The sequence below is a fragment of the Tyto alba genome, unplaced genomic scaffold, assembly GCF_018691265.1.
Source record: "Tyto alba isolate M040663 unplaced genomic scaffold, T.alba_DEE_v4.0 Super-Scaffold_6, whole genome shotgun sequence".
Lineage (NCBI taxonomy): Eukaryota > Metazoa > Chordata > Aves > Strigiformes > Tytonidae > Tyto > Tyto alba.
This window is the reverse complement of record NW_024881327.1, coordinates 43695805-43719686: the sequence shown is the minus strand read 5'-3', so window position 1 is coordinate 43719686 and position 23882 is coordinate 43695805. Positions and strand designations below refer to the sequence as shown.

The 23882-nt window shown below is 40.7% G+C and overlaps 1 protein-coding gene across 2 annotated transcripts in view; it reads left to right on the top strand.

Moving 5' to 3' along the window:
- Window positions 1-23128, top strand: part of AFAP1 (actin filament associated protein 1) — a 124284-nt gene extending 101156 nt beyond the window's left edge. The window contains exons 10-18 of one of the 2 annotated variants that reach the window (XM_042808314.1): window positions 899-1110; window positions 2594-2739; window positions 6299-6416; window positions 7924-8181; window positions 9984-10098; window positions 14222-14386; window positions 14981-15171; window positions 15918-16079; window positions 21790-23128. In XM_042808314.1, coding sequence (XP_042664248.1) covers window positions 899-1110; window positions 2594-2739; window positions 6299-6416; window positions 7924-8181; window positions 9984-10098; window positions 14222-14386; window positions 14981-15171; window positions 15918-16079; window positions 21790-21816 — 1394 coding nt within the window. In that variant the 3' untranslated portion in view covers window positions 21817-23128. The remainder of the gene's footprint in view (window positions 1-898; window positions 1111-2593; window positions 2740-6298; window positions 6417-7923; window positions 8182-9983; window positions 10099-14221; window positions 14387-14980; window positions 15172-15917; window positions 16080-21789) is intronic. The other variant, XM_042808315.1, reaches the window with a different exon arrangement.
- Window positions 23129-23882: the final 754 nt, after the last annotated feature.

Sequence of the window (23882 nt, the reverse complement as noted above, 5' to 3'; positions counted from 1 at the left end):
TGGACATTATCTTGATTTTAAGGTTTGAGCCTGGAATGATTGTTGCTATGGGACAGAAAATGAAAAAACACAAAACACTCCCCATTTAATGTTATTATCTGCCTAGATACTGTATCCAATATAGAGCATGATAAGAAATGTAGGGTTTTTTAAAAGGCAATTTGTTAATGAAATTTTGATTTGTTTTAAGGGCACTCTATTATCCCTGGGAAAAAAAAAAAAAAAAAATCTTTGTTTAAACTTTTGTTTTAGAGTTTAGCTAAATTTCATATACATCTACTACTTGAATTTTAAACCAATATGATTTTTATTGGTATTGGTAGCAATCTTTTAAATTCTGCTTTAACAGTGTTGCAAACCATACATATTATTGTTTATAAATTAAATTAGAACACGTCAGCACTTAGTAGGTCTTTTAAACACTGATTTTGGATGTTACAGAAGGTAGTGCATCACCTAATTATATAATATGAGCTGTGATTTTCCTAGAAAATTTTGGTCAGCCACAGTTATCAAAGTCAATGCCCATGGGAGAAAGTGGGTCTTTTGTGAGAGCGCATCAGCTGTGTATGTACCTTTTTATCACTGTTCCTCTCCCATTCTTAGTAAAGTCTTATGGATTGGTGTGTTCCTGCTCATCCAGCTGCTGCAGTGACTCACACAGAACAGCCATTTGCACATGAGCAGGAGCATGCTGTTTTCTAGGTTACTGGCACAGTGAAAATTTTAATTAAAAGAAGTGGGGCAGGGTCATTTACTTCCTAAAATCCATCTGGACTTTCTATTATAAGAGGAATAAGTTGTTTAAGTGCTAGCATTACATTGCAAAGTAAGCTTTTTCTTTTTTCTTTTCAAAAAAAGTCAGGAGTAAAATATCTCACGTTTCATTTTATTGCAGGATATCTCAACGTGCTCTCAAATAACCGTTGGCGTGAGCGCTGGTGCAGAGTGAAAGATAATAAACTAATTTTCCACAAGGACCGGACAGATCTGAAGACACACATTGTTTCTATCCCTCTCCGTGGCTGCGAAGTCATCCTGGGGCTGGATTCGAAGCATCCCCTGACCTTCCGCCTGCTCCGAAACGGGCAGGAGGTCGCTGTGCTCGAGGTGCGGTGATTGCTAATGGTTCTGACTTTTAGGAACACCCACACACACACACTAAATTAGAGAAGAACTTTCATACAACCTGGCCATTAAAAGAAAGAATCTTTGGAATAATATTATTGCAAAGCTGGATAATAAATACTGGAAAGAGAAAAGAAATATTAAGAGTTGTAGGCAAAGAGAGAACTGAGGTTTAATGAAGTTCAGAAATCTCTGCTTTTCTGAATGCTTTTCTCTACACCGACCTTCCCTTGACCTGCTACTAAAACATCCCTGCTCTTTCTCTAGGCACACTTTTACATCAGAGGTATAATTACTTTGGGTAAATAACTGATCAATATTTAAATAACAGATCACTGTTGGTGGGAACTCTAGAGTTCTTAAGTCTCATTTGTCTGCTACTTATGTGAACTCCTTTTGCTCAGTCTGGATCTGTGTTAAGGTAATTTTGCAGTAAGAAAGTTCAGTGTACCACCAACCTGGTGAGTCTCTTGACACACCGCTTGTGTATACACTGGCATGCTCCTCACACTATGAAGATCATACTTTCACCTGTTAGATGAGTCAGAATTTTTTGAAGGGCTTTATTCATCATATTTTGAAAGCTGAAATGAGAAGACACTGAAAGACAAGTATAGTGAAGATATAAGAGAAGGCAACCTTTTGCTTTCAGTGGCAGGACGGACACTTTGAACACTTTAGGTTTCCAACTGCAGGTCACATCAGTCTCCCATCCTCTCAACCTGGCCTATTACATGTGAGTGGTTCAAAGAAGCTGAGAAACTAGAAAGCAGCTCAAGGAACTGTGAAAGGCAATGAAGTATTTAAAAAGAACAAGCAGTTTGGAAGCTGCACAGTTTCCTTTTCCCCTGCTTTGTTCCATTGTTTATTTTTCTACTGTTTAAATTCACAGTTGGTGACTTGAAGCAAAATACAAAAAATTAAAAGTTATTTTAGCAGTATTCATGTTTGTACTTGTGCCATTAGGAAAATGAATGCCATCCTCTAGACAAATTTAGTGGAGTTTTTCAAAAAACATTAAAATCTCTTCTATTATTTTGTCCATCCCCCCTCGTTTCTACTTATCACTAACATCTTCTTCTCAGGAGTCGCACTAACTAAAATCCACCAGGGTAGCATAGGATAATGATTCTGTTATAGCTTTCAGTTTTCTGAGGTCTAAAATAAGCATGACCTAAATCTAAATCCTCTAGCCTTAAATGATTATTTTTTCTTCTTTTTTGGAGATTGCCCATTTTGTATTATTACATCATAACTGATGAGCCCATAGCTTACTTAAAGTGCACTCCTTCTAGAAAAGCAGATTTAATCAGAAATCCTGGGGTTTTTAGGAGCTCAGCAGAGAAAATACAGAGCCGCTCATACAATGTGGTAGCAATTTGTCAGCCAGGAAGAATGCGCCGTTTTGCAATAATGCTCAGCTCAGTGCAAAGACCTGACCTATGTTCCTGCCCTCTCCTCGCAGGCATCCTCCTCTGAAGACATGGGCAGATGGATAGGAATTTTGCTGGCAGAAACAGGGTCTTCGACAGACCCTGGAGCTCTGCATTATGACTACATCGACGTGGAAATGACAGCAAGTGTCATCCAGGCTGCAAAACAGACCTTCTGGTGAGAGGCGTTCAGCTACCCGGGTGTTTCCAGTACTCTGAGAATTTATATCTGTATGTTAACTCTGGTGCCAAGACAGCTTATCAAAATCCACCTCTGCCTTTGCCAGATATTGAACTCCTGAAGTGTTTCAGCATCACAGCATGTTAGATGTGTTTATGATTATCATGTTGGCATTCTGCTAAGTTCTGTAAAAGATACAGACACTATCCAACTTTACTCAAATCTTTATTCATTCTTTCAGTGTGTTTCCTTATCACATACTATATTGTAATCTCTTATTTTGCCTGCAGACTTAGAACTATCCCTGGCAGAGGATAAATATACCGAAATATGCAGCTGCATAGTTCACATTTATCTATTGGCTCTGCTGTACATCTAGCTAATATGTAGCTATATGTATAGCACTAAAAATGTATAGCAAATTTAAATCTTCAGTAGTCACATTCTCAGTGTTTCCTTCTCAAGTTCTTTATGATTAATTAGTAACTCACCAGTCCAATTAATTTCTGGGTTTTAATTTAAGGAGTGGAAATTATGAAGATGCCTCAGGCAAATCAGTACAGTGAGCTCCCCATTGGTGATCCTGTGATAAGAAAATAATGCATACTTAGCATATATAGTGATTTACGTGTTCAAATCAGTTTAGGCATTAAAGCAGTCTTTGGTTGCTTTAAAAGACTGTAATTTTTCCTTGGCTAGATGAGGTTGTTTAGAAATGGGAGTGAAGGAACAGTTGGGACAGGCGGATTGCCCTGCTTCAGACCTACCTGTGGTTTCCCATGGTCAGAAAGCAGGTGGCCTGAGAAGACAGCTGGCAAAGGCATCATCCCTCATCTCGTTGCAAAATGAGACTCCCCACACAAATTTGGAATTTGTGTGACTTAATACACTAGAGAATCATACCTCATCTGCCCATCTTAACTTTAAACAGACTGGAAAAAAAAAAAAAAAAAAAGGCAAAAGCTTCAGAGTTTTCCAAAAGAAGATTCTCCTGCCGTTAGCAAGGTGTTAAGAGAGCTTTAATGAGTGAAAATGCACAGATTCCTTCAGGATCTGTTTCCAATGACTTTTAATAGAATTCAAAGTGACTCAGTGTTACCACAAGCCCAGTTTTCTGAAAAGCAGGTAATTTTGATAGAATCAAAATGCACTTAGCTTACAGATTTATGTTAATATTTGTTCTGAAGTTAATAGAGCTCAAAAGGTTTATCCTGTGTTGACATGTATTTTTGCTTCAGTCAGCATCTAGCAATAACCACATTTAAGAAAGAAATAGAATGGAAACCTTTTTCTCCTGAATACTGCATGGCTTTCCTTTTCTGAATGAATCTGATATTAATTGGAGCCAAGTGAAAAAACACATGCAACTAGACCACGTGTTAGAAAGGAATGTCAAGCAACTTGCAAAATAGCAGAATTCCCCTATTAAGAATTAGTTAAAATTCATTGTGTGTCTTTAAAAAGACTATAAGAGTTTGTTGATAAGCAACTAGAATAGCTGTCTTCTGATTTTCAACTACTCCCAGAAAATGAGGAGAAATTACAATGATACTTAAGTGTTAGTAAAATACTATTGGTGCCCTTTATAGAATGAATATCAATATTCCAAAGTAACTGCAGTTATCATTACCAGCTTTGATTATTGCACAGTCACTTTAGGATTATTGGTTATTTGTTTCCTGAGACTGATGCATTACAAAATGATTGGCACCTTCATTAATAGTCCCATCAATTTTCTTCTAGATCACTAGGTAACTTGGAAAGGCTGAAGGAAAAATGCTTCCAAGCAGGCTTTCTCCATTTCCTTTCCCATCTAGCAGTTTGAGAATACAATTAACTTACATGGATACATCTGTAAGCAGGATTAATGAGGCTTAGTGAACTAATGCTTATGAAGTGTTTGCAGATACTTAGATAAATCTTAGCTTCCTTTTGTGGTGGAAATAGTTACTACAGGTGCATCAGATGTCATTAATGAATATCCCAATTTTCAGACATGGTTATTATGCATCACTCATTGAAGCTACTTAAAGAGACAGACAGTAATGACTCCAAATGCAGTCCTTCAGAAGAACCAGAAACACTTGAGTAATGCTCTTCATTAAGAGAAACAGTAAACAAATGCAGCCCTTTAATAATGTCTAATAATGTATGAGATATGATAAAGTTAAAAACATCTTTATCATGGAATTTATCTTGGGCTTTTTGCTGTTTGAAGTACGAAAAGCTTCTGTCTGATGATTATTCCACCCCTGCACTGCCCTGAAAGGTTCACACCCAACTGGGCAGGTTCATCCCTCCTTTGAGCCTGGGTCTCTTATGGCTCAGGTGAGCCACAGTTGGATGAGGTCTGTCTCCTGAAAGAGAAATTCAATGGACTCTGTGTTATTCCAAAGCCAAAAGAAAGCAACTGTTGAAACCACAGCATTCTTGAGCTCCAGCCAGTGCTACAGAAGACCCTCTCTGCTTTAGTAGGGTTTTATCATATTTTATGAATGTCAGCACAGAGTCTGAATAGTTCCATTGTTTGGGATGGAGAGCTTTGTTTTCCCATTCATGTATACCTGAAGCTATAGGAATTATTTGGGATCTCACTCTATACCTCATTCAATTTCAGTGGTTGCTACAAAGGAAAATTCACCCTTGGGGTTGTTATTGCTATTGGTCATAATTCTGACATTTTATGTGTTATTAGATCTTTGCAAAACCATTGTAGTCCATGATATCTTGCACATTCTGCAGAATTCCAGTAAAACAAGCTACAATGTTGATTTGTTGATTGGGGGTAGGGAATAAAGGCACACACATATATAAATATACATATATATATATATATATATATATATATATAGAGAGAGAGAGAGAGAGAGAGAGAGAGTTCCCTTCTGAAGTTTCCAGGGCACTCAGATCCAGCGTGCGAAACAGAGCAAGAATGAGCATATGGAATACTTGCATGCAGTTACCCAGAGCTGGGAAGCATAGTGCCATTATGCACACTCTACCCAGCCAAAAGTTCGGATATGGAAAAGAAAAATTCCCAGATTTTGAGGAAGTCATTATTCAGCAAGTTTTGATAGATATGTTAACTTAGATTTCATCGAAATTCCAATTTTTTTTTGATATTTTTGCTGGATTTGATCCTTGTTGCTCCCAATTCCTAAGTTTGCATCCCCCCTGAGCATACGTGCACCCAGAAACACCTGCTTCTCCCTGATGCAGACAACAAGGGAACCTTTATGGGACACTGGCAAGCTGGTTTATAGCATAGATCAGCAGGTTCCCATGTAAACATGCCACTGAGCAGTTACAGCTGTTGCCCTCCTGGCTTTCACACAGTCATATCCCCACTGTAAGAATGGAGTACAGGAACATATGGTGTAATATTGGCTGCTAGCAGCAACATGTGAGTAGCAAAAGAAAGAAAACTGTCCTGCAGAAAATTAGAAGATATCTGCTTCCAGACTACATAATCAGATACAAGGAACATACCACTGAATCATCATTTAGACTTAGATTCAAACACTGGTTTTTATTATTTTTATTTTGCTTTATTTAGTTTCATGAACAGGCGAGTTATTTCCACAAATCCGTATCGGGGAAGCACTGCCAATGGCTACGCCTGTCCGAGTGGAATGGCACTTCATTACGATGATGTTCCCTGCATAAATGGATCGGTAAGAATTGAATTTGCACAGAACAAATGGTTTGCATGTGTTGAATGCGTGGACATCTGAAAATTATATTATCTAAAAAGTCCCACTAAGAAGTTTCTAAATGAACTCCTATTTTTTTGATTGGAGGCTGAAAACTTCTCTCACACCTACAGAGTATTAGGGGTGTAGGACATACTGTTTACATTAACCTGCATGTAAGCCAATGTGCATTTAGAAACCAGTTGCCTGTTGACAATTTGTTGCCAAGTCCTTGAATATAATACTCTCTTGAGGGGATATTTTTTAGATCACACCAGACCTGGCAAAATTAAGGACTCAATTACACCAGGTACTTTTTGGTGTCTGCTGAAAGAATAACAGAAACCAAACACTTCTCAGTCCCTAGCGTTGTATTCCTCATGACAGCAGGTACTGTTCATCCCGAAAGACAACCACAGTGCTCACTTCCATCTTCATAAATTGCAGACCTGATTGTAGGCAGATGTGTAATAGAGTTTAACACATTGTGGATGTTAACCCATAGCAATATGTGGTCCTCAGGAAGATTTACAGGGGAGCTACAGCCCGTGTCAGCTCTTAATTTGGGCTGCTTCATAAAGGCCCCCATTAAGGCTGAACTCAAGAGAAATTCAGAGTTTTGAAGTGTGGACTGCAAGTTCAGTCCTCCATCATGTCTTAGTAATGTCAGAAAGATGGTAGAAAGACACTCTTGGGAACAGCACTTGACCACATGTGTGGTGAGTAGTCTGTATATATAGTTCTTGGATGCATTCATGCCTTTGTATGAGTAGTGTACTGCCACAGCCAGGACGGATTAAGGAAAGATATTTGGCAACCAGGTTGGTTTCTTTTAAGATGAATTGAATGAATCACCTGAGTGTTGTTGTTGAGCTTTCCATTTTTCTGAAAAGGAAAAAAAGAAGGAATGGCCTATAGCTATTTTAGCTGGTTAGCTCAGAATAATAATTCTCCAGCAAATAAAATGTAATGCTAGCATACTAGCAGCTGATATTCACTGGAAAGACATATAGCCTGAAGAAAGAAAGAAAAAACAAAACAAAACAAAACAAAAAAACCTCTTGGCTTCTGCTAACTGCTAGGCCATATTAATTTTAACAACTCATATACCATATGTAATCCCACAGATTCACCTGTGTAGCCTGTGAGTATTCCCCTGTGAACACAGTCTGCTTGTGCCCCCCAGTGCTAGAGCTAATAACTGAAGGTGGAGTCTATGAAACAGCAAGGGTGATAGGGTAGTACCGGTTTGCTCTACCTATGGAACATGCACAGGACTGAGGCTATGAGCCATGTAATGCAATGCTTCCTTTCCACACTGTATTCTCCCCTGCTTTCTAAATAGTTTGACTCAAGTGTAAGCAGTAAGCCTGTGCTTGCTAAACACCAAGGGCTTGCTACAGTCTAAAGAATTACTAATGTTTTAATTTCACTTAGGAGGTCCTGCATGGTGTATTATTCACTAACTGCCAAAGTGTATGTGTTGCAGTGGGAACCAGAAGATGGCTTTCCTTCTTCTCGTAGCAGGAACATTGGAGAAGAAATGCTTTATGATAACGCAGGCCTGTACGATAACTTGCCGTCTCCAAAAATCTTTGCACGCTATCCGCCAGCTGACAGAAAACCCAATAAGCTATCTACTGACAAACTCTCCTCTAACCATTACAAATACCCTGTCTCATCCAATCTGTCTTCTGCTCAGTCTGTCACTAATAACTCTGCTGTGGGGAGGGGATCTGGCTCGCAGGTACTGTACTATTTAATATTTAACAGAGCTTTTTATTTTTGGCTGTTCTGTTTATCTGGTTGTTATATTAAGGGTCTTGGGCTATTTCAGTCCCTTAGTGTTAGCACTGAAGTGCTTGGAGTTTAGTCATAAGCCCACTGTAAATGAAACAGGTTTGCTAAGTTGTAAATTCTGATATGGAAGTATTGCCACTTAGGAAAGGCTTTCCCTGCAAGTTCTTGATGATTTACAGATTGCAGATAATAACAGAAAAATAAATGTGACCTTTCAAACTTAACCTGAATGCATATCTAGCTGCCTTCTGTCTCCTTAGACAGTGATGACTTAAAAAAGTAAAGTATGACCTGTCTGTGACAGCAAACTTGCCTCTCTAGAATTTTACTAATATGTATATTGTGTATACGATGTTTATATATATTGTGAATATATATATTATAACATATATATATATACACACATATACTAAATTATATTGCATACAGTGTGTATATACCATATTTAAATTACTGACTGTTATTTTCTTCCCCTAAAAAAACATGAGCCTATGTCTATGCTTCTTTCTGGGGGTGTCCTCAGGCTTCTGGACCTCAGCTGCAATGCGAAGCTACAGAGTAGATGAAATCCTCTGTGCTCAGCCTCAGGAGCAGACAGGCAGACCCCAGCAGCAGGGGAGAGCAAGCCTTGCTCACAGCCACACCAAGGACCTTGCCCAGAGCCTGTGGCCAGCCTCCGAAAGCTGGTCATTGGTATAAACCTGTGAAAGTTTTGCAAAAATGGATGGTTTTCAATCTAATCTGAAATGGAGCAGTTAGATAAGTGTTTTCCTTGTATAAGGTGCTTGCCATATTGCATGTTAACTCACTTAACCCTCAGAAAAACTTCATATTGGAAAATCAGAATTCAGTGAAGTTGCAGAATCAGAGTGGACCTGAGCAATAAATTGCCCTGATCCTTGGCTGCAGCAGCAGGCTTTTCGTTTCACTCTCAGTTCAGGCCTTGAAAGCTTTTGGGATCAGGTGATCGGAGCTTGGCACACCCATGCTCTGTGCTTGGCGAAGGCAATCCCCAATGGAAACAATAGGATTAGCTAGGACAGTGTTGCTCTTCCCAGGGTTCAGTTCATTGCAAGGGAGCCCTCTAAATGGAAGCCCCTCAGACATGAAATGTGCTGTTTCTGATAATCTTGTGAGCTTGTCTGGCCATTATGAGAGGTTTATTGAAGTAAGAAAAACTTTTAATCGGTAGCTAGTGGTTGTATAAGAGGTAATTGATATATTAACACCTAACATTTAAAAATGTGTAATAATAACATTGTTTAAAAAAAAATAAATCCATGCACCACAAGGATGTCAAGGTCATATAGTAAATAAGAAACAGCGTTGAATTTTTGTGTGGCAAACCCTGTTGGGTTTTTCTGTATGAAATTAATGCTGACAAACCTGTGTTTCAAGAATCTTCACTGTATAAAATTATTCAAAGGTACAACTTTTCTGACTGAAAATGGCTTTCTTAATACAGTAAATGCCAGAGTTTTAAATAACTTGGAGAGCATGATGCCACCAGAGATGGGGAGTTCATCCCCTTGTTATCCTGTGATCTCTGGTGTGGCTCCTGCTGAGCAGGCAACTCTCAGAGATGACATCTCTGGAGGAAGCGCCATCTCCAGCTAAATCAATACACTTTATTAAGGCTCTCCAAGCAGGCGGCATTTTGTCAAGCTTTGCCCTTGGTGAAAGAGTGACTGTAATGCCAGTGGCACAGGAATAGATGGAGCCCATTTGTACTTTTTTTTTTTCAAACAGTTCAAAGGCAAGAAGCCTCCTGCAGCTGCTAATGGGATCACTGGAAAAGGGAGAGCTTTAAATAGCCAGCCAAAGAAATCTGAATCAGTGTCATGTGTGAAGCGCACCGCGTCCAGTAAGTATCTCTCCTCACTGCTGCCTCACTTGTGAGTGGAGTCATGAGGATACCCAAAATAGCTGTCTTCTTAGCAAACAAGATAAAGAACCATTGTGGTTCTTATGTGGCTGAGAGGCTGAGCAGGAGATGTCCACCAAGACTTTGAATAGGAGATATTGTGTGCATTGGTGACTCAGCACTCCAGCAATGCCATGAGGAAAAAAAGGTTGTCATATGGAGGATGATAGATATGAAATGTGGAACTGTAGCTGCAAAGTCATGAGGACAGTAGGGAAAAAAAAAAAAAAAAAGTAATGATTCTTCATTTGGAGCAGAGAGCAATTCTGTATTCCTGTTGGAAGAGGAAGATGAGAAGCTGAGAAAGGCATGAGAACATTATATTGCTCAAAAGTGGACTTATCACTAATGAAAAAGAAAAAGGTATAACAAAATAATGAAGACAACCACACAGATCAAAAGCATCCTCAGAGAGAGGAAATGCCAAATGGTGAGTGGCACATTCAGAACGAGGGTTCTTCTGGGCAGGTGGAGTGCCTCTAGGAAATCCCTAACAGAGATTGCTTTGTGTACAGAAGACAAGACAAAAAAGAGCTATAATAGTATTTTTTAAATATGGGGTTGAAACTATGGCTTCTTCTAGAGAAGGAATGATGTGGTTTTTTAATCCCATGATAAATTTTTAAGAAGTCATGGATTTAATGACAACAAGAGAAATTTGAGTTAGAGTTTAGGAAAAATATGTATCTTTCTAACCATGCAGGTCAGTTGGCACTGGAATAGATAGTTGTGGGAGTAAAGGCATTCTGGTTACGAAAGACCAACTAAAACTGGTTTGACAGCTATTTGTCAGGAATGGTTTAGTCTCCTTGAGTTTGCCCTCAGGTAGTCAGGCAGACAAAGTGATCTGCTAGCTGACCTATTTTCTCTGAGTCTGCAAATGGAGCAGATGTATAGAGGGGGCTGTGATATTAATTAGACCACTGATACATAGAATCATAGAATGGTTTGGATTGGAACCTTCCACTAGACCAGGTTGCTCAAATACCCATCCAACCTGGCCTTGAACACTTCCAGGGAGGGGATACTCAGAGCTTCTCTGGGCAGCCTGTTCCAGTGTCTCACCACCCTCACAGGAAAGAATTTCTTCCTTGTATCTAACTTAAATCTACCCCTTTTTAGTTTAAAGCCATTACCCCTTGACCTATTGCTACCTGTCCTTGTAAAAAGTCTGTCTCCATCTTTCTTGTAGGCCCCTTTTAGGTACTGGAAGACTGCTGTATGGTCTCTCCAGAGATATATTTTATCAAGGCTAAACAACCTCAAATTTTCAGCTAGTCTTCATAGGAAAGGTGCTCAAACCCTCTGATCATCTTTGCGGTCCTCCTCTGGACTTGCTCCAACAGGTCCATGTCCTTGTTGGGGAAATGTTGGGGACCCCAGAACTGGACGCAGCACTGCAGATGGGGTCTCACAAGAGTGGAGTAAAGGGGGAGAATCCCCTCCCTTGACCTGCTGGCTACACTTCTCTTGATGCAGTCCAGGATACAGTTGGCTTTCTGGGTTGTGAGCGCACATTTCTGGATCATAGTCAGTTTTCCATCCGCTAATGTCCCCTAGTCCTTCTCTGCAGGGCTGATCTCAATCTACTCATCGCCCAACCCATATCTGTGCATGGGATTGCCTCGATCCATGTGCAGGATCTTGCACTTGGCCTTGTTGAACTTCATGAGGTTTGCACAGGCGCACTTCTCAAGCCTGTCAAGGTGTCTCTGGACAGATTCCCTGCCTTCCGGCATATTGACTGCACCACACAGCTTGGTGTCATCAGCAAACTTGCTGAGGGTGCACTCGATCCCACTGTCCATGTCGCCAATAAAGATGTTAAACAGCGTCAGTCCCAATACCAATCCCTGAGCAATGTCAATTGTCACTGCTCTCCACTTGGACACTGAGTTGTTGACCACAAATCTTTGAGTGTGACCATTGAGCCAGTTCCTTATCCACCAAGTGGCATATCCGTCAAATCTATGTCTCTCCAGTTTAGAGACAAGGATGTCATGTGGGACAGTGTCAAATGCTTTGCATGTGTCCAAGTAGATGACATCAGTTGCACTTCCCTTCTCCACCAACACTGTAAGCCCGTTGTAGAAGGCCACTGAATTTGTCAGGCATGATTTGCCATTAGTGAAACCATGTTGGCTGTCACCAATCACATCATTATTTACTATGTGCCTTAACATAGTTCCCAGGAGGATCTGCTCTATGACCTTCCCAGGCACAGAGGTGAGACTGATTGGTCTGTAGTTCCCCAGGTCTTCTTTTTTTCCCTTTTTAAAAATGGGGATAATGTTTCCCCTTTTCCAGACAGTGTGAACTTCACCAGACTGCCACAACTTCTCACATATGATGGATAGTGGCTTATCCACTTCATCCTCCAGTTCCACCAGGACCCACAGATGCACCCCATCGGGTCCCATGGACTTGTGCACCTTCAGGTTCCTTAGATGGTTTTGAACCTGATCTTCTACAGTGGATGGTTCTTCATTCTCCCAGTCCCCGCCTTTGCCTTCTGCATTTTGGCCAGTGTGGCTGGAGCACTTGCTGGTGAAGACTGAGGCAAAAAAGTCATTGAGTACCTCAGCCTTCTCCATGTCCCAGGTAACCAGGTCTCCCATTTCCTTCCAGAGAGGGCCCACATTTCCCTAATCTTTCTTTTATCACTGATGTACCTGTAGAAGCTTTTCTTGTTGCCCTTGACATCCCTGGCCAGATTTCATACTATTGGGGCTTTAGCTTTCTTAACCTGATCTGTGGCTGCTCAGACAATTTCTCTGTATTCCTCCCAGGCTCCCTGTCCTTCCTTCTATCCTCTGTAGGCTTCCTTTTTGTGTTTGAGCTTGTCCAGGACCCCCTTGTTCATCCATGCAGGCCTGGCGTTTTTGCGTGACGTGCTCTTTGTCGGGATTCATCTCTCCTGAGCTTAGAGGAGGTAATCCTTGAACATTAACCAGCATTTTTGGGCCCCTCTTCCCTCCAGGTCTTTATTCCATGCTACTCTGCCAAGCAGATCCCTGAAGAGGTCAAACTCTGCTCTCCTGAAATCCAGGGTATCCAGGGTAGCAAGCTTGCTCTGTGCTCTCCTCACTGCCCTGAGGATCTTGAACTCCACCATTTCATGATCACTGCAGCCAAGGCTGCCCTTAAGCTTCACATTCCCCACCAGCCCCTCTTTGTTGGTGAAAACAAGGTTCAGCATAGCACCTCTCCTCATTGGTTCCTCTATCACCTGGAGAAGGAAGTTATTATCCACATATTCCAGGAACCTCCTGAATTGCTTATGCCCTGCTGTGTTGTCCCTCCAACAGATAGCAGAGTGGTTGAAGACCCCCATGAGGACCAGGCCTTGTGAACGTGAGGTTGCTCCTGTCTCTCTATAGAGGGCTTCATCCGCTTGGTCTTCCTGTTCAGGTGGCCTGTAAGCAGACACCCACTGTAATGTCACCTGTCCCTGCCCTCCCTTTAATCCTGACCCATAAACTCTCAGTTGGCTCCTCATCCATTGCCAGTCAGAGCTCCTCTCATGTGAGCCATGAAATGAAAGCATTTACATGGGAAACTAAAAAGAGAAAAAGAAAGCTCTCAAGTATAAAAAAAGTGAGAACATCTTTGTATTCTGTCATGTCAGGTAAGAAAAGACATTTGCTTTGAGCACTTGAAGTAGGAGTAGAAACCAGGCAAAAAGGCAAACGGGTAGTTTTTCCTCTGACCTCTTCCAATTAAAAATCAAGGGTTCAGTGCTAAAGAGGAGCCTCCTTTTCTTCCTCTGAACTACATAGAAAGGCAAAGCCATTCTTCAAAACCAATGTACTATAAGGCAACTGGCATTATTCATCTTCCCTGTATAAATGTAGAGAACAAACTACCTATCCCATACCATTTCCATAGCTGTGCTGCAGAACTCAGTGGGAATCATGGACCTTGAGAAAAATCCAGTGGAAGAGGGATGGCAAACCTGTTCCTCAAACCATGACATGCTTCATGTGATGTTCAGTGTCAGGGAATAGCTTAGAGTTTTACTGTTAATTTTAACCGTAAATTAACTACAATCCAATACATACAGATGCAGAGCAGTACAAATATGGCAAGAATCGTGTGGAGGCAGATGCAAAGAGGTTACAAAGCAAAGAGGAGGAGCTGCTGAAGAGGAAAGAAGCACTCCGGAATAGGCTGGCCCAGCTCCGAAAAGAAAGAAAAGATCTACGTGCTGCCATTGAAGTCAATGCTGGTATGAGGTGGTTTTTTTTTGTGCTGAAGTCTGCCCCGGGTAGGCTTATTTATCCAAATAGCTTTGTATTCTGTGCTGAAGACATTCCACTACATGAGGTTTGGTTTTGATGTTAAACAATACTCTGTAATGTCTATATTTACTTTCTATTTAGATATAAAATATGTAATATAAATATAATTATATTATATATATGTATAGGGGTATATTATTATTTCATATACATATTTTATACATGTATGTGTGTATATATATTTACACAGCTGTGAAATAACAGTGATGGGAACATCAGTCTCCCAAGCAGAACATGGGAATAATTTTATTGTGACTGGCTAATTATATTTTCATGACATGGAAAAATAATAAAATATATACTGATTTGAAACTAGACTAGAAACCTAGGGAAGGCACCTAAAAGAAAACATTTGATTTCTGTTGCTAAACCTTTTACATGAAAAAAGATGTTTTTTGCAAAGTAGGTAACTTTTTTTGTCATGTCACTAATTTTTAGAGACCTTGTTCCTTACTTATTTTAAAATAAAATAATTTCTCTAAGTTTTTTTATTGAAGTAATAACATTGCTGTGGATGACAGGCAGGAAGACTCAAGTGATTCTTGAAGACAAGTTAAAGAAGTTGGAAGAGGAGTGTAAGCAGAAGGAGGCTGAGCGCGTAAACCTGGAGCTAGAACTGACTGAGGTGAAGGAGAGCCTTAAGAAAGCCTTGGCAGGTGGCATCACACTGGGCTTGGCTATTGAGCCCAAGTCAGGAACATCAAGCCCACAGGTATGCAAAGCCATTAAACATGCAAATCACAGTGCCATGGGCTGGGAGTGCTCTGCCTTCTCAGCTCCAGTAAAATGAGTGGGAACTGAGAGTTTTCGAAAGGTTAATAAAGCCCAGGAAATAAGAGCTGAACTAAATGTTTTTCTGCATTATTTGCATTCTTCACCTACACCTGGTGTACTTTCTACAGCAACAGGGAGGAGGTAGACATGGGAATCACAGGCAGGATGTGTTAGGATAATGTGGAAAAGGAGACACCTCTTTGTCCTCAGTGATTGTAAAAGTGCATCAACTGAGACATTGCTCCATCTCAGGGAGATTTAAGTAAGTGCACCAACTCATCGTGCAGCGATGGAGACCTACTTGTGCTGGTGCCCTAGCAGTCACTGTCACCTTTTGCAAGGGCTGCACCTCACACATTCACAACGGAGCATGGCAGTCCTGGCTTATGCTATAGCTCTGTGTCAGGAGCAGCTGTGGAGCTGCATCAGAAGGGTCAGAGGGAGATGTGTCAGTTCCTCCGGATACCCAATATTGTTTAATCACAGAAAACGAACTTTAATTTTCATCACAGAACACACACTTTGTTTTGTTTTCTTTTGTTCTAACCTCTCGTTCATTTATCCATCATTATTATGAATATGGTTTCTTTAGAAAAAAAATCTGCAGTTCTAAGTCTAGATAGGAAACGTTGCCCATGTGACTACGTGGAGGAAACTTAATGTAGGCTTTTCATTCTTCATTAGTCTCCAATTTTCAAGCACCGAACACTGGAAAACTCTCCAATCTCCAGTTGTGATACCAGTGATACTGAATGCTCAATACCTGTAAACAGCGCAGCAGCTCTGAAGCGACCTCCCTCATCAAATAATTCTCCGTGTCGAGGCCATGTCCTTCGAAAAGCAAAGGTGAGAAGACTTACGTCTAGTTTTCTTTTTCTGTCCTTTTTATTACTTCATTCAAAAAATTTTATTTTCTAGTGGAGAAACACAGACAGAAAAGGAGGGGGGGAAAGACTGGTTCCTTCTGCTTCTGTGGTTGAAATTTAGTCTTAAGAAGAGAATATGCCATATCTAAATTATTTGTTTTACTACATAAATACTGCTGATTTTGGGGAACCTTTTGCACAAGAATTGGTAAACAGTTTGGGAGACAGATTTGACTCTACTGTCTCGTGCTTTGTTTTTATGTGTTCCTTTATAGATTTAATTTGCAAGGTAAGTAGTCTATGGTGTAGACAATCCATCTAAAATGTATAAAGTTACACTAATCTGTGTAGCAGAGCCGCAGGGTTACAAGAATACGTTGATAGTAAGTGTTCTGAAATAACAAAGAGTGGGTCTGATCTTTGCCAGCTGGGGCAAGAACAGAGTAGTTGTACATTATAATAATTGACAATGTGTTGTGCAAGTATCTACTCTTAATGTACAGTTAAAGTAGAAATTGAATTAATTTAATTTAATCTCACAAATACCAGGCTGAAGTTTGTGGTCCTAGTGTATTGTTACAGTTTTCTAATTTTTGTGCTTTTGTTTAAATGGTGTTTGCATGACCATTCTTCTGGGCTAAATTTGCTAGCAACATAAGCATGTGGGCAGCATGTAACCAAGGGTGACAGTAATAGAGTTGTCCCAAGCTTTTGTTGATTTAGTAGCTCACTGCTAATTGTTACTATAAACAATAATAATCATGGACATTTGTCTTTCACTCAGTCCATTTCTATTTTCAAAACAATGAAGTATTCTGTACAGGCATTTAAGTAATTTTTGTTACATGTCTTCGTTGATTATATACATTTACAGTGACTAAGCTGGCACCTAAATATAATAGGTACTGAAAAATCATAATCGCACGTAATCCTCTACCACCATTTCCTCCATCCTTTCCATGGACATTAACTACTTTTTCTGCCAGTTAGCTTGATTCATTTAAATTCAACTAAGAATAATTAAACTTGGCGTACATGTCACGTGACATTGTGCTCACTATATAAAGGCAGGAGTGGGCCTGGAGTGGCTCTCACTTCTGGGAGTGTGGCTGTGGGGCCTTTGTGTTGGGGATCTCCAGCTGGGAGCAGGTGGGTGTCAGTTGGCAGGTGGTGAGCAGCTGTATGGTACATTACCTGCTGATACTGCTGTCAGTGTGTTATTCTGTTACTTTTATTAAACTGTTTTTATCTCAACCTGTGAATCTCCCTTTGCCCCTCCAATTCCCTCTCCATTCCCAAGTGGGGGGAGGGTGGGTGAGCGACTGTGTGGCGTTTAGCTGCTTGAGTAGGCTCAAACCACAACAGTCTGATTTGCATGTTAGCACAGCATTACTCAGGGAATGTGGGCTAGCAGAGCACAGTCCTTACAAAAGGGAACGTGGGTTTGTGCTTCATGCTGGACAGTCAAATTAAAGCCAGCTATTTAATCTTTACAGCTGGAGAAACCAGGGCATTATAAAAACCCAAACATTTTTGGTGTAAAGAATACCTTCCAGCTGTAGTACAGTTTTTATGCTCAGCATATACGATACAGGAAGAACCCTGCTGTATTGTTTGTTATAGCTGAGCTTTGGATGGCACAATAGGTTAGTCAAGTTCTTTTGTAGAGGAATACTGGATATAAGATTAGGGTAATCAAAAATGATATAGAGCTACTAAGCATATTTCCCATCCTGGGAAAAACAACTCCAAGTATCTAATTCAGCTTTAACAGCTTTTTCCTAAAAACTCATGCACTAAATATTGAGTGAAATTTTGCTGAATTAGTGCAACCCAAGCTGTACTCCTGCCATTCACAAGGAGCTGCAGCCAAAGTCTGCCATCAGGTATGCATCTGCAGCACACCCCTCTTTCAGTGGGGGTTTACTGTACATGTGCGAGGGTGGAATTTGGCTCTCAATTCTCTTGGCCTTTTGCAGTTGCAAGTGAGCCCAGGCCTTAGAGATGTGGCTAAAGAAAGGGTGTCAACGCGAGTATCCCAGAGCAGAACTTACTTGGCTCACCACGCATGAATGTCAGTGCAATATGTGGGAGTGAAGGCAGATTTCATGTCTGTGCTTGCATCTTCAGCAACTGGAAAATCCCCCAACGTTATGAGGGAGTTGTATAAGCATTCAAAATGTCAGGGTTTGTTGTTTTTTTTTTTTCCCTCCCCCCCCCCCCACCCCTATGTAATTAAATGCACTGAACACTTCCCTTCTTGCTCTTCCCTTGCACGGAGGACACTGAGTCTGTCATCAGGCAGCCGGGTGTTTGCAGCCACCCTCATGCCACCGTCGTGCTCGGAGCGCAGGGCCAGGGCTGCTGCTGTTGCAGCACGGCAGGCCTCGGGGCAGGCAGCCCACCTGGCACAGCCCCGGTGGAAGGTGCTCCACCACCACCTCCCTCCTCTCCAGTGCGCTGACATGAGAAGGAAATACGGAAACACGAAGACAGATGTAGTGTTAAATCTAAGAAGCAGCAGCAATTTGGGGACTGACTGTTTAGGACAGACACTATACACATATATATGCATACATATATTTGGATTTGTTAACTTTTCCATTTTTAACATATGCTTTTAGGTTTTGTGGTTTTTTTTCAAGTAATTTTGCATATTTTTAATAAGTCAGAAGGCATTTTAATTGCGAGTTTGCTAATCTCTACTTGGCTGGAAATGGAGATGGTATTAAAATGTGGAAAACAATATTCTGCATTAGCATGCTCCAAGGAGTGAAATGGTCTGAATATCCTTGCTGTAGAAGGAAAACAATTATTTAAACATTTCACATTACTTTCTAAAACCAAATTGTTATGTGTAACAAGGAAGCTACAATGATTATTTCTGATTTGTTTTCAAAATTGGTGGACTGATGAATGTCAGCAGCTTACATTTTGCTTCTGTTCAGGGACTGGAGAAGAAAATGACCTCTTCCAGTTTCCCAGTTCCCAGTCAGGCTGCCAGTCTTGCCTTAAATATGCTTTCATTGGTGTGAACCTGCTGGAGAAATGGAAATGGAGAAAAAGTTCCTTCTGCACCTGCAAAAGAAGCTACTGCTTTCAAGGCTTATTTAATGCTTTACAAAATTCTCTTCCCAGTTGCTTAGCCAGGGGCTTCCTTTAGAGCTTTGGTAGCATATACATAGGGAATATATATTTAATAGCCATTTTAATCTGTTTTTTGCCAATAATGTGGTTTAAGTTTAGGTTTACTATAATTCAAAGTGTAAAACTGAATATTTAAAATACACTGTATTTTAGTAAAAGCACAATTTAAATGAATGAAAAAAAAAGCCATAATATTAAAAAAAAAAAAAAAAAAATTCTTGTCAACCTGTTTTAAACCCAAGATTTTTTTCTTACATTACTAAAGCAGCCACCAACTGTGACCTTTACTGTTGCTTTACAATGGTTGAAAAGGTGTGGTCATGCAGCTGTTCAGCCAAACTAATGCTATTACTGCTTTCAGCAGCAGAAACATATTTACATACATAAGTAACGGTTTTCAGTCAGAGCTCTTAAATGTTGTGGAATGAGTGTTAAATTCAGGAATTCAGGTTGGGAGCCAAGTCAGCAGGCTGCCTTCAGAGTATTTCTGCAGAGTAGCTGGGTGGGAGAGGAATCTGTAGACCCCCATGCCTGGCTAGGAGCAGCTGGGCAGTTGCTCCATGGGGATTACTGCAGTGAGAGGCCAGCTCCTTCATATCTTCATTAGTTCCGGACCACTGTAAGGGTGTGATTCAGGGAGTAGGGACTGTGGATGCCCTAAGCTGAGCTCATCCCTCTTCTGCTCCTGTGTACTGTTAGGAAATACTGTAGGTATCACTCAAGAGCCACAAGTTTGATTTCACTGGCTGTTTAGCTATAACAATCTCATGATTTTCACTTATACGGCAGAATAAATGTCAATACCTTGCTCTGAGGCATACGGATGACAGCATTATAGAATTTGTGCTTTGCTGAGGATGGTAGGTGTTATTGTCCTTAGCTAACAGGTGTGGAAACTGAAGTACAGAAAGTCAAAGTGATTTCTTTAACTTGTCAGCTGACAGCTCAACTTAGATTATGTATAAGGGAAACAAATGCAATATAGACTAACTTGATTTTCTTTACCCTGACTGTAAGTCTCTCTGCCTTAGTAAGTTGCCCTTTTTACCCATAGAAATGTGTGTCTGCCATGAGTTGTATGATAAAAACGTTGAAGATTAGCAAAGCAATCACTTGGTGTCAGCCATGAGAGATACTGAATGCTTCCTGCTGTCTCAGCAAGTTAGAAAAACCTATGTTGGTGTTTGAGCTTAGAGGGCAACTGAGCACTACACAGCAGCTCACTCCCCACTTCTCCCCCAGCACTGGGAATGAGAAAATAAGCAAAGGCTCAGGATTCGAGATAAGGACAGGGAGGGATGACTCACCCATTATGATCATGGGCAAAAGACTTGTTAGGTGAAGAAAAAAGTAAATTTAATACAGACACTAAAAACAACAACACTTAATAGGCAGGGTGGGACAGTGAGAAGCATTACCACATCTTGAAAACACTTTCCCCCACCCCTCCTTTCTTCCTGGGCTCAGCTTTGCTCCCAATATCTCTACCTCCTCCCCCAGCAGTGCAGGGACAGGGACTGGGGCGTGCAGTCAGTGCTGCCGCTTCTTCCAGCTTGGGTGGGGGGCAACTTCTGGGACTTGTTCCCCCTGCTTCAGTGTGGTCCCCATCTCACATAAGACAGTCCTCCACAAACTTTCTCTGACTTGAGTCCTTCCCATGGGATGCAGCCCTTCCCCAGTTTCTCCAGCATGGGACACTCTCGCATGTTGCAATCCTCCCAGCACTGAACTACAACGGTGAGGGCTGCTTCTTCCCACAGGATCCCAGCCTCCTTCAGACACGGTCACATTTAACAGTGTGGGGATCCCCACAGACTGCATGTTGGCATCTGCTCCACCACAGACCTTCATGGGTGGCATGGGGGGCTGCCCTGCCATCTCACCACAGGATACGGGGGAGTTTCTGCTCTGGTGCACCTCCCCCACTTTCCTCCTCGATTCTTCCACTGACCTTGGTGTTCACACAGATGTCACAACTCCTCCTCACTATTCCAACTCATCCTCTCAGGTCCTTTTTAAATATGTTATTGCAGAGGCACAGCTAATTGACTCAGCCTTGGTGCAGAGTTGGAGCTGACTTGGAGCCAGGGGACCCTCAAGAAGCTCCTCACAGGCGGCCACGGCTGTAGCCCCCTTCCCTGCTACCAAAAACCCCACCACTCACTCAAACCCAGGATACTATAGATGCTAAATCAGCACCTCTCTTACTCAGCTCCAGCTGAGTGCTTTTTGCCAATTGTGGTGTGCAAATTTCCTCCATAAGTACCCTTTACAGAAAACAAACATGGCTTATTTGCTCCGTGCTAGAACAAAAGTTGCTATATATTGTTACGGAGGGGTGGAACCTATACACTGACACTATCAGCACATACTTGTTAGCATTCCCTAACTAATTTGTGGGCAGAAGGCTGGATCCAGTGAAGTTAATGGAAAAACCGTTACTGACCTCAAATGGCTGTGGCTTCGCAGATCTGATGACATCAGTGAAATATTCTGATTTCTCTAACGTTTTTTGCATCTTCTTTTTTTTTCTCCCTTTCCAGGAATGGGAGATGAAAAATGGAACATAAGTGTAGCAAAACCACTCACTTTCCATAAAGGCCTTACCTATTATGGACCAAGACATAGGCTGCAAAAGACTCATCTGAAAGGTGGTATCAAGCGATACAACATAAGAGTTTTTATAATTCTGTTAAGTTAATGGTAGCTCGGCGCTAATTTGCCTGTATTCCCTCTACTGTATTTCTGTGTAACTTTGTGTGCCCCTTTCTATTAGCTGTAAAGTCTTTATTTCCGACTCCACTGGTAAAGAAAATGAAAACCAAAAAAAACAAACCAACCATAGTAATTAAAAAGGAGCATAAAGTCGCAGTTGAAAGTTTACTGAGACAGCATAGACCAGCAATATTAATTACATCACATCAGATGGCCGGAACACCTCTGAAGACTGATGTGTTAAGACCAATGTGAAATCATAACTCTTACAGGTTAAAACTGACTTTTGAGGTCTGCCACAGAGGTGGCTGAGCAAAGACTTGCTCATTAGCAGTCACTTTGCTGTTAGCTGTTCACATGGCAAAAGAAAACTGAAGAAATGTATTCACAGAAATGGCATGGCTTGCTTGGCTGAGAAGGCAGGAACTCTTCAGTGCCACTGTCTTCTACACTGGTGTGAGACCATGGGATGACACGACCCAGCTGTGAAGCATTTTTTGGATACTTTTTAGACAGATGCTTTTGTCATTGGGAGATAAAAAGCTGCCACACTTTGAAAAAAAAATGCATTTTAGTATGTTCTCTTTATTACTATTCTGTAGTACCAGTCATTTTCAAAGGTCGTGTTGTTGAACTATGACTTGTTCCTGATTTTTTAAAAGGTAAACACGTATTTTTAGATACTGCTTCTTTTCTATACTTTTTGAAAATGAAAAAGAAAATGTAATTGAAATTAATCCTCAACAGATAATGGCAACTCAGAATAGCTTATGCAGTCCGTCTTGTTTTGTTTTTTATAATATATTATTGTTAAACTTGAGTTGTAGAACACTGCTGTACTTAGTTTACTTCATCTTTTCAGACCTCAGCTATTATTTTTGAGGAAGAAGGACTGAAAAGATGATGATTTCCAGACTCTTCTATAAGCGATTTTGCAAAAAATTGGGGATTTTCTCAGACAGGAGTTCATTTCTGTTTACTAGGAAACAGTGTCTTGCATTTTAGTCTGTAAAATTATAGAAATCTGTTCTTCTTTGTCTCCATCTATGTCACTCCTGAGAACTTACATGCAGTAAATAGACAACTAATGTCTTTCAAAATCTCAAGATTTGCTTTAAAAAAATCAGGAGAGAGAAGGGAAAAAAAACATCTAATGAGTTTTTTTCTAATGAGTTTTTTTCTAAAAAAAAATCTAATGGGTTCTTTTAATTTTTTCTCTGTTTTTTTTAAAGCATTTGGAGAGCCTTCAATCACATTCTTGAGATTTTTTTCCTCCTCAACTGTGAGGATTAGAAAATTACTTTAATTTAAAAAATTAAAATACTACTCATATTTTGAGATAATCACAGATGTTAGGGCTGGAATCTTGATAATTAGTTAAGACTTGCAATTAAAACTATAGAAGTTGGCAAGACAGCATTTATCAAGGATCACATTCCTTTATGGCCCAGCCTATAGTTTGTCTCTTACTTTTAGGAATGAATATGTGTGTATAACTCCTGATGGGTATATGGGGATTCCCAGCTGAGCTGGATGCTGGAAGACTTCCCGCAGGAACTGATGGGATTTGAAGGCACAGGGTTATCAGAAAGACCTGATAACTTCTAGGACACAGGTCTGTGTCCTGTTCCCAAATGCAATTAGTGCCAGGGATCCCATTGACCATGGCAGAGTAGAAATGGGGCCCAACATGAGAAAAGGCTCTTTGCTCCTTGGGACTGTGCTTTGTACAAAGTGCCGCAACAATGCAGATACAGTAGGGAAACAGTGTCAGTGAAAACAGGATTTTTAAATATTATTTTAGGTCATCTGCTTACTCACTAACTCTATAGAAGAGGGCACATTCTATGCTGTATGACTATGGACTAAACAGTATCAAGTTCCCATAAATATTAGCAGAAACAAATTTGAAGCAAAAGTA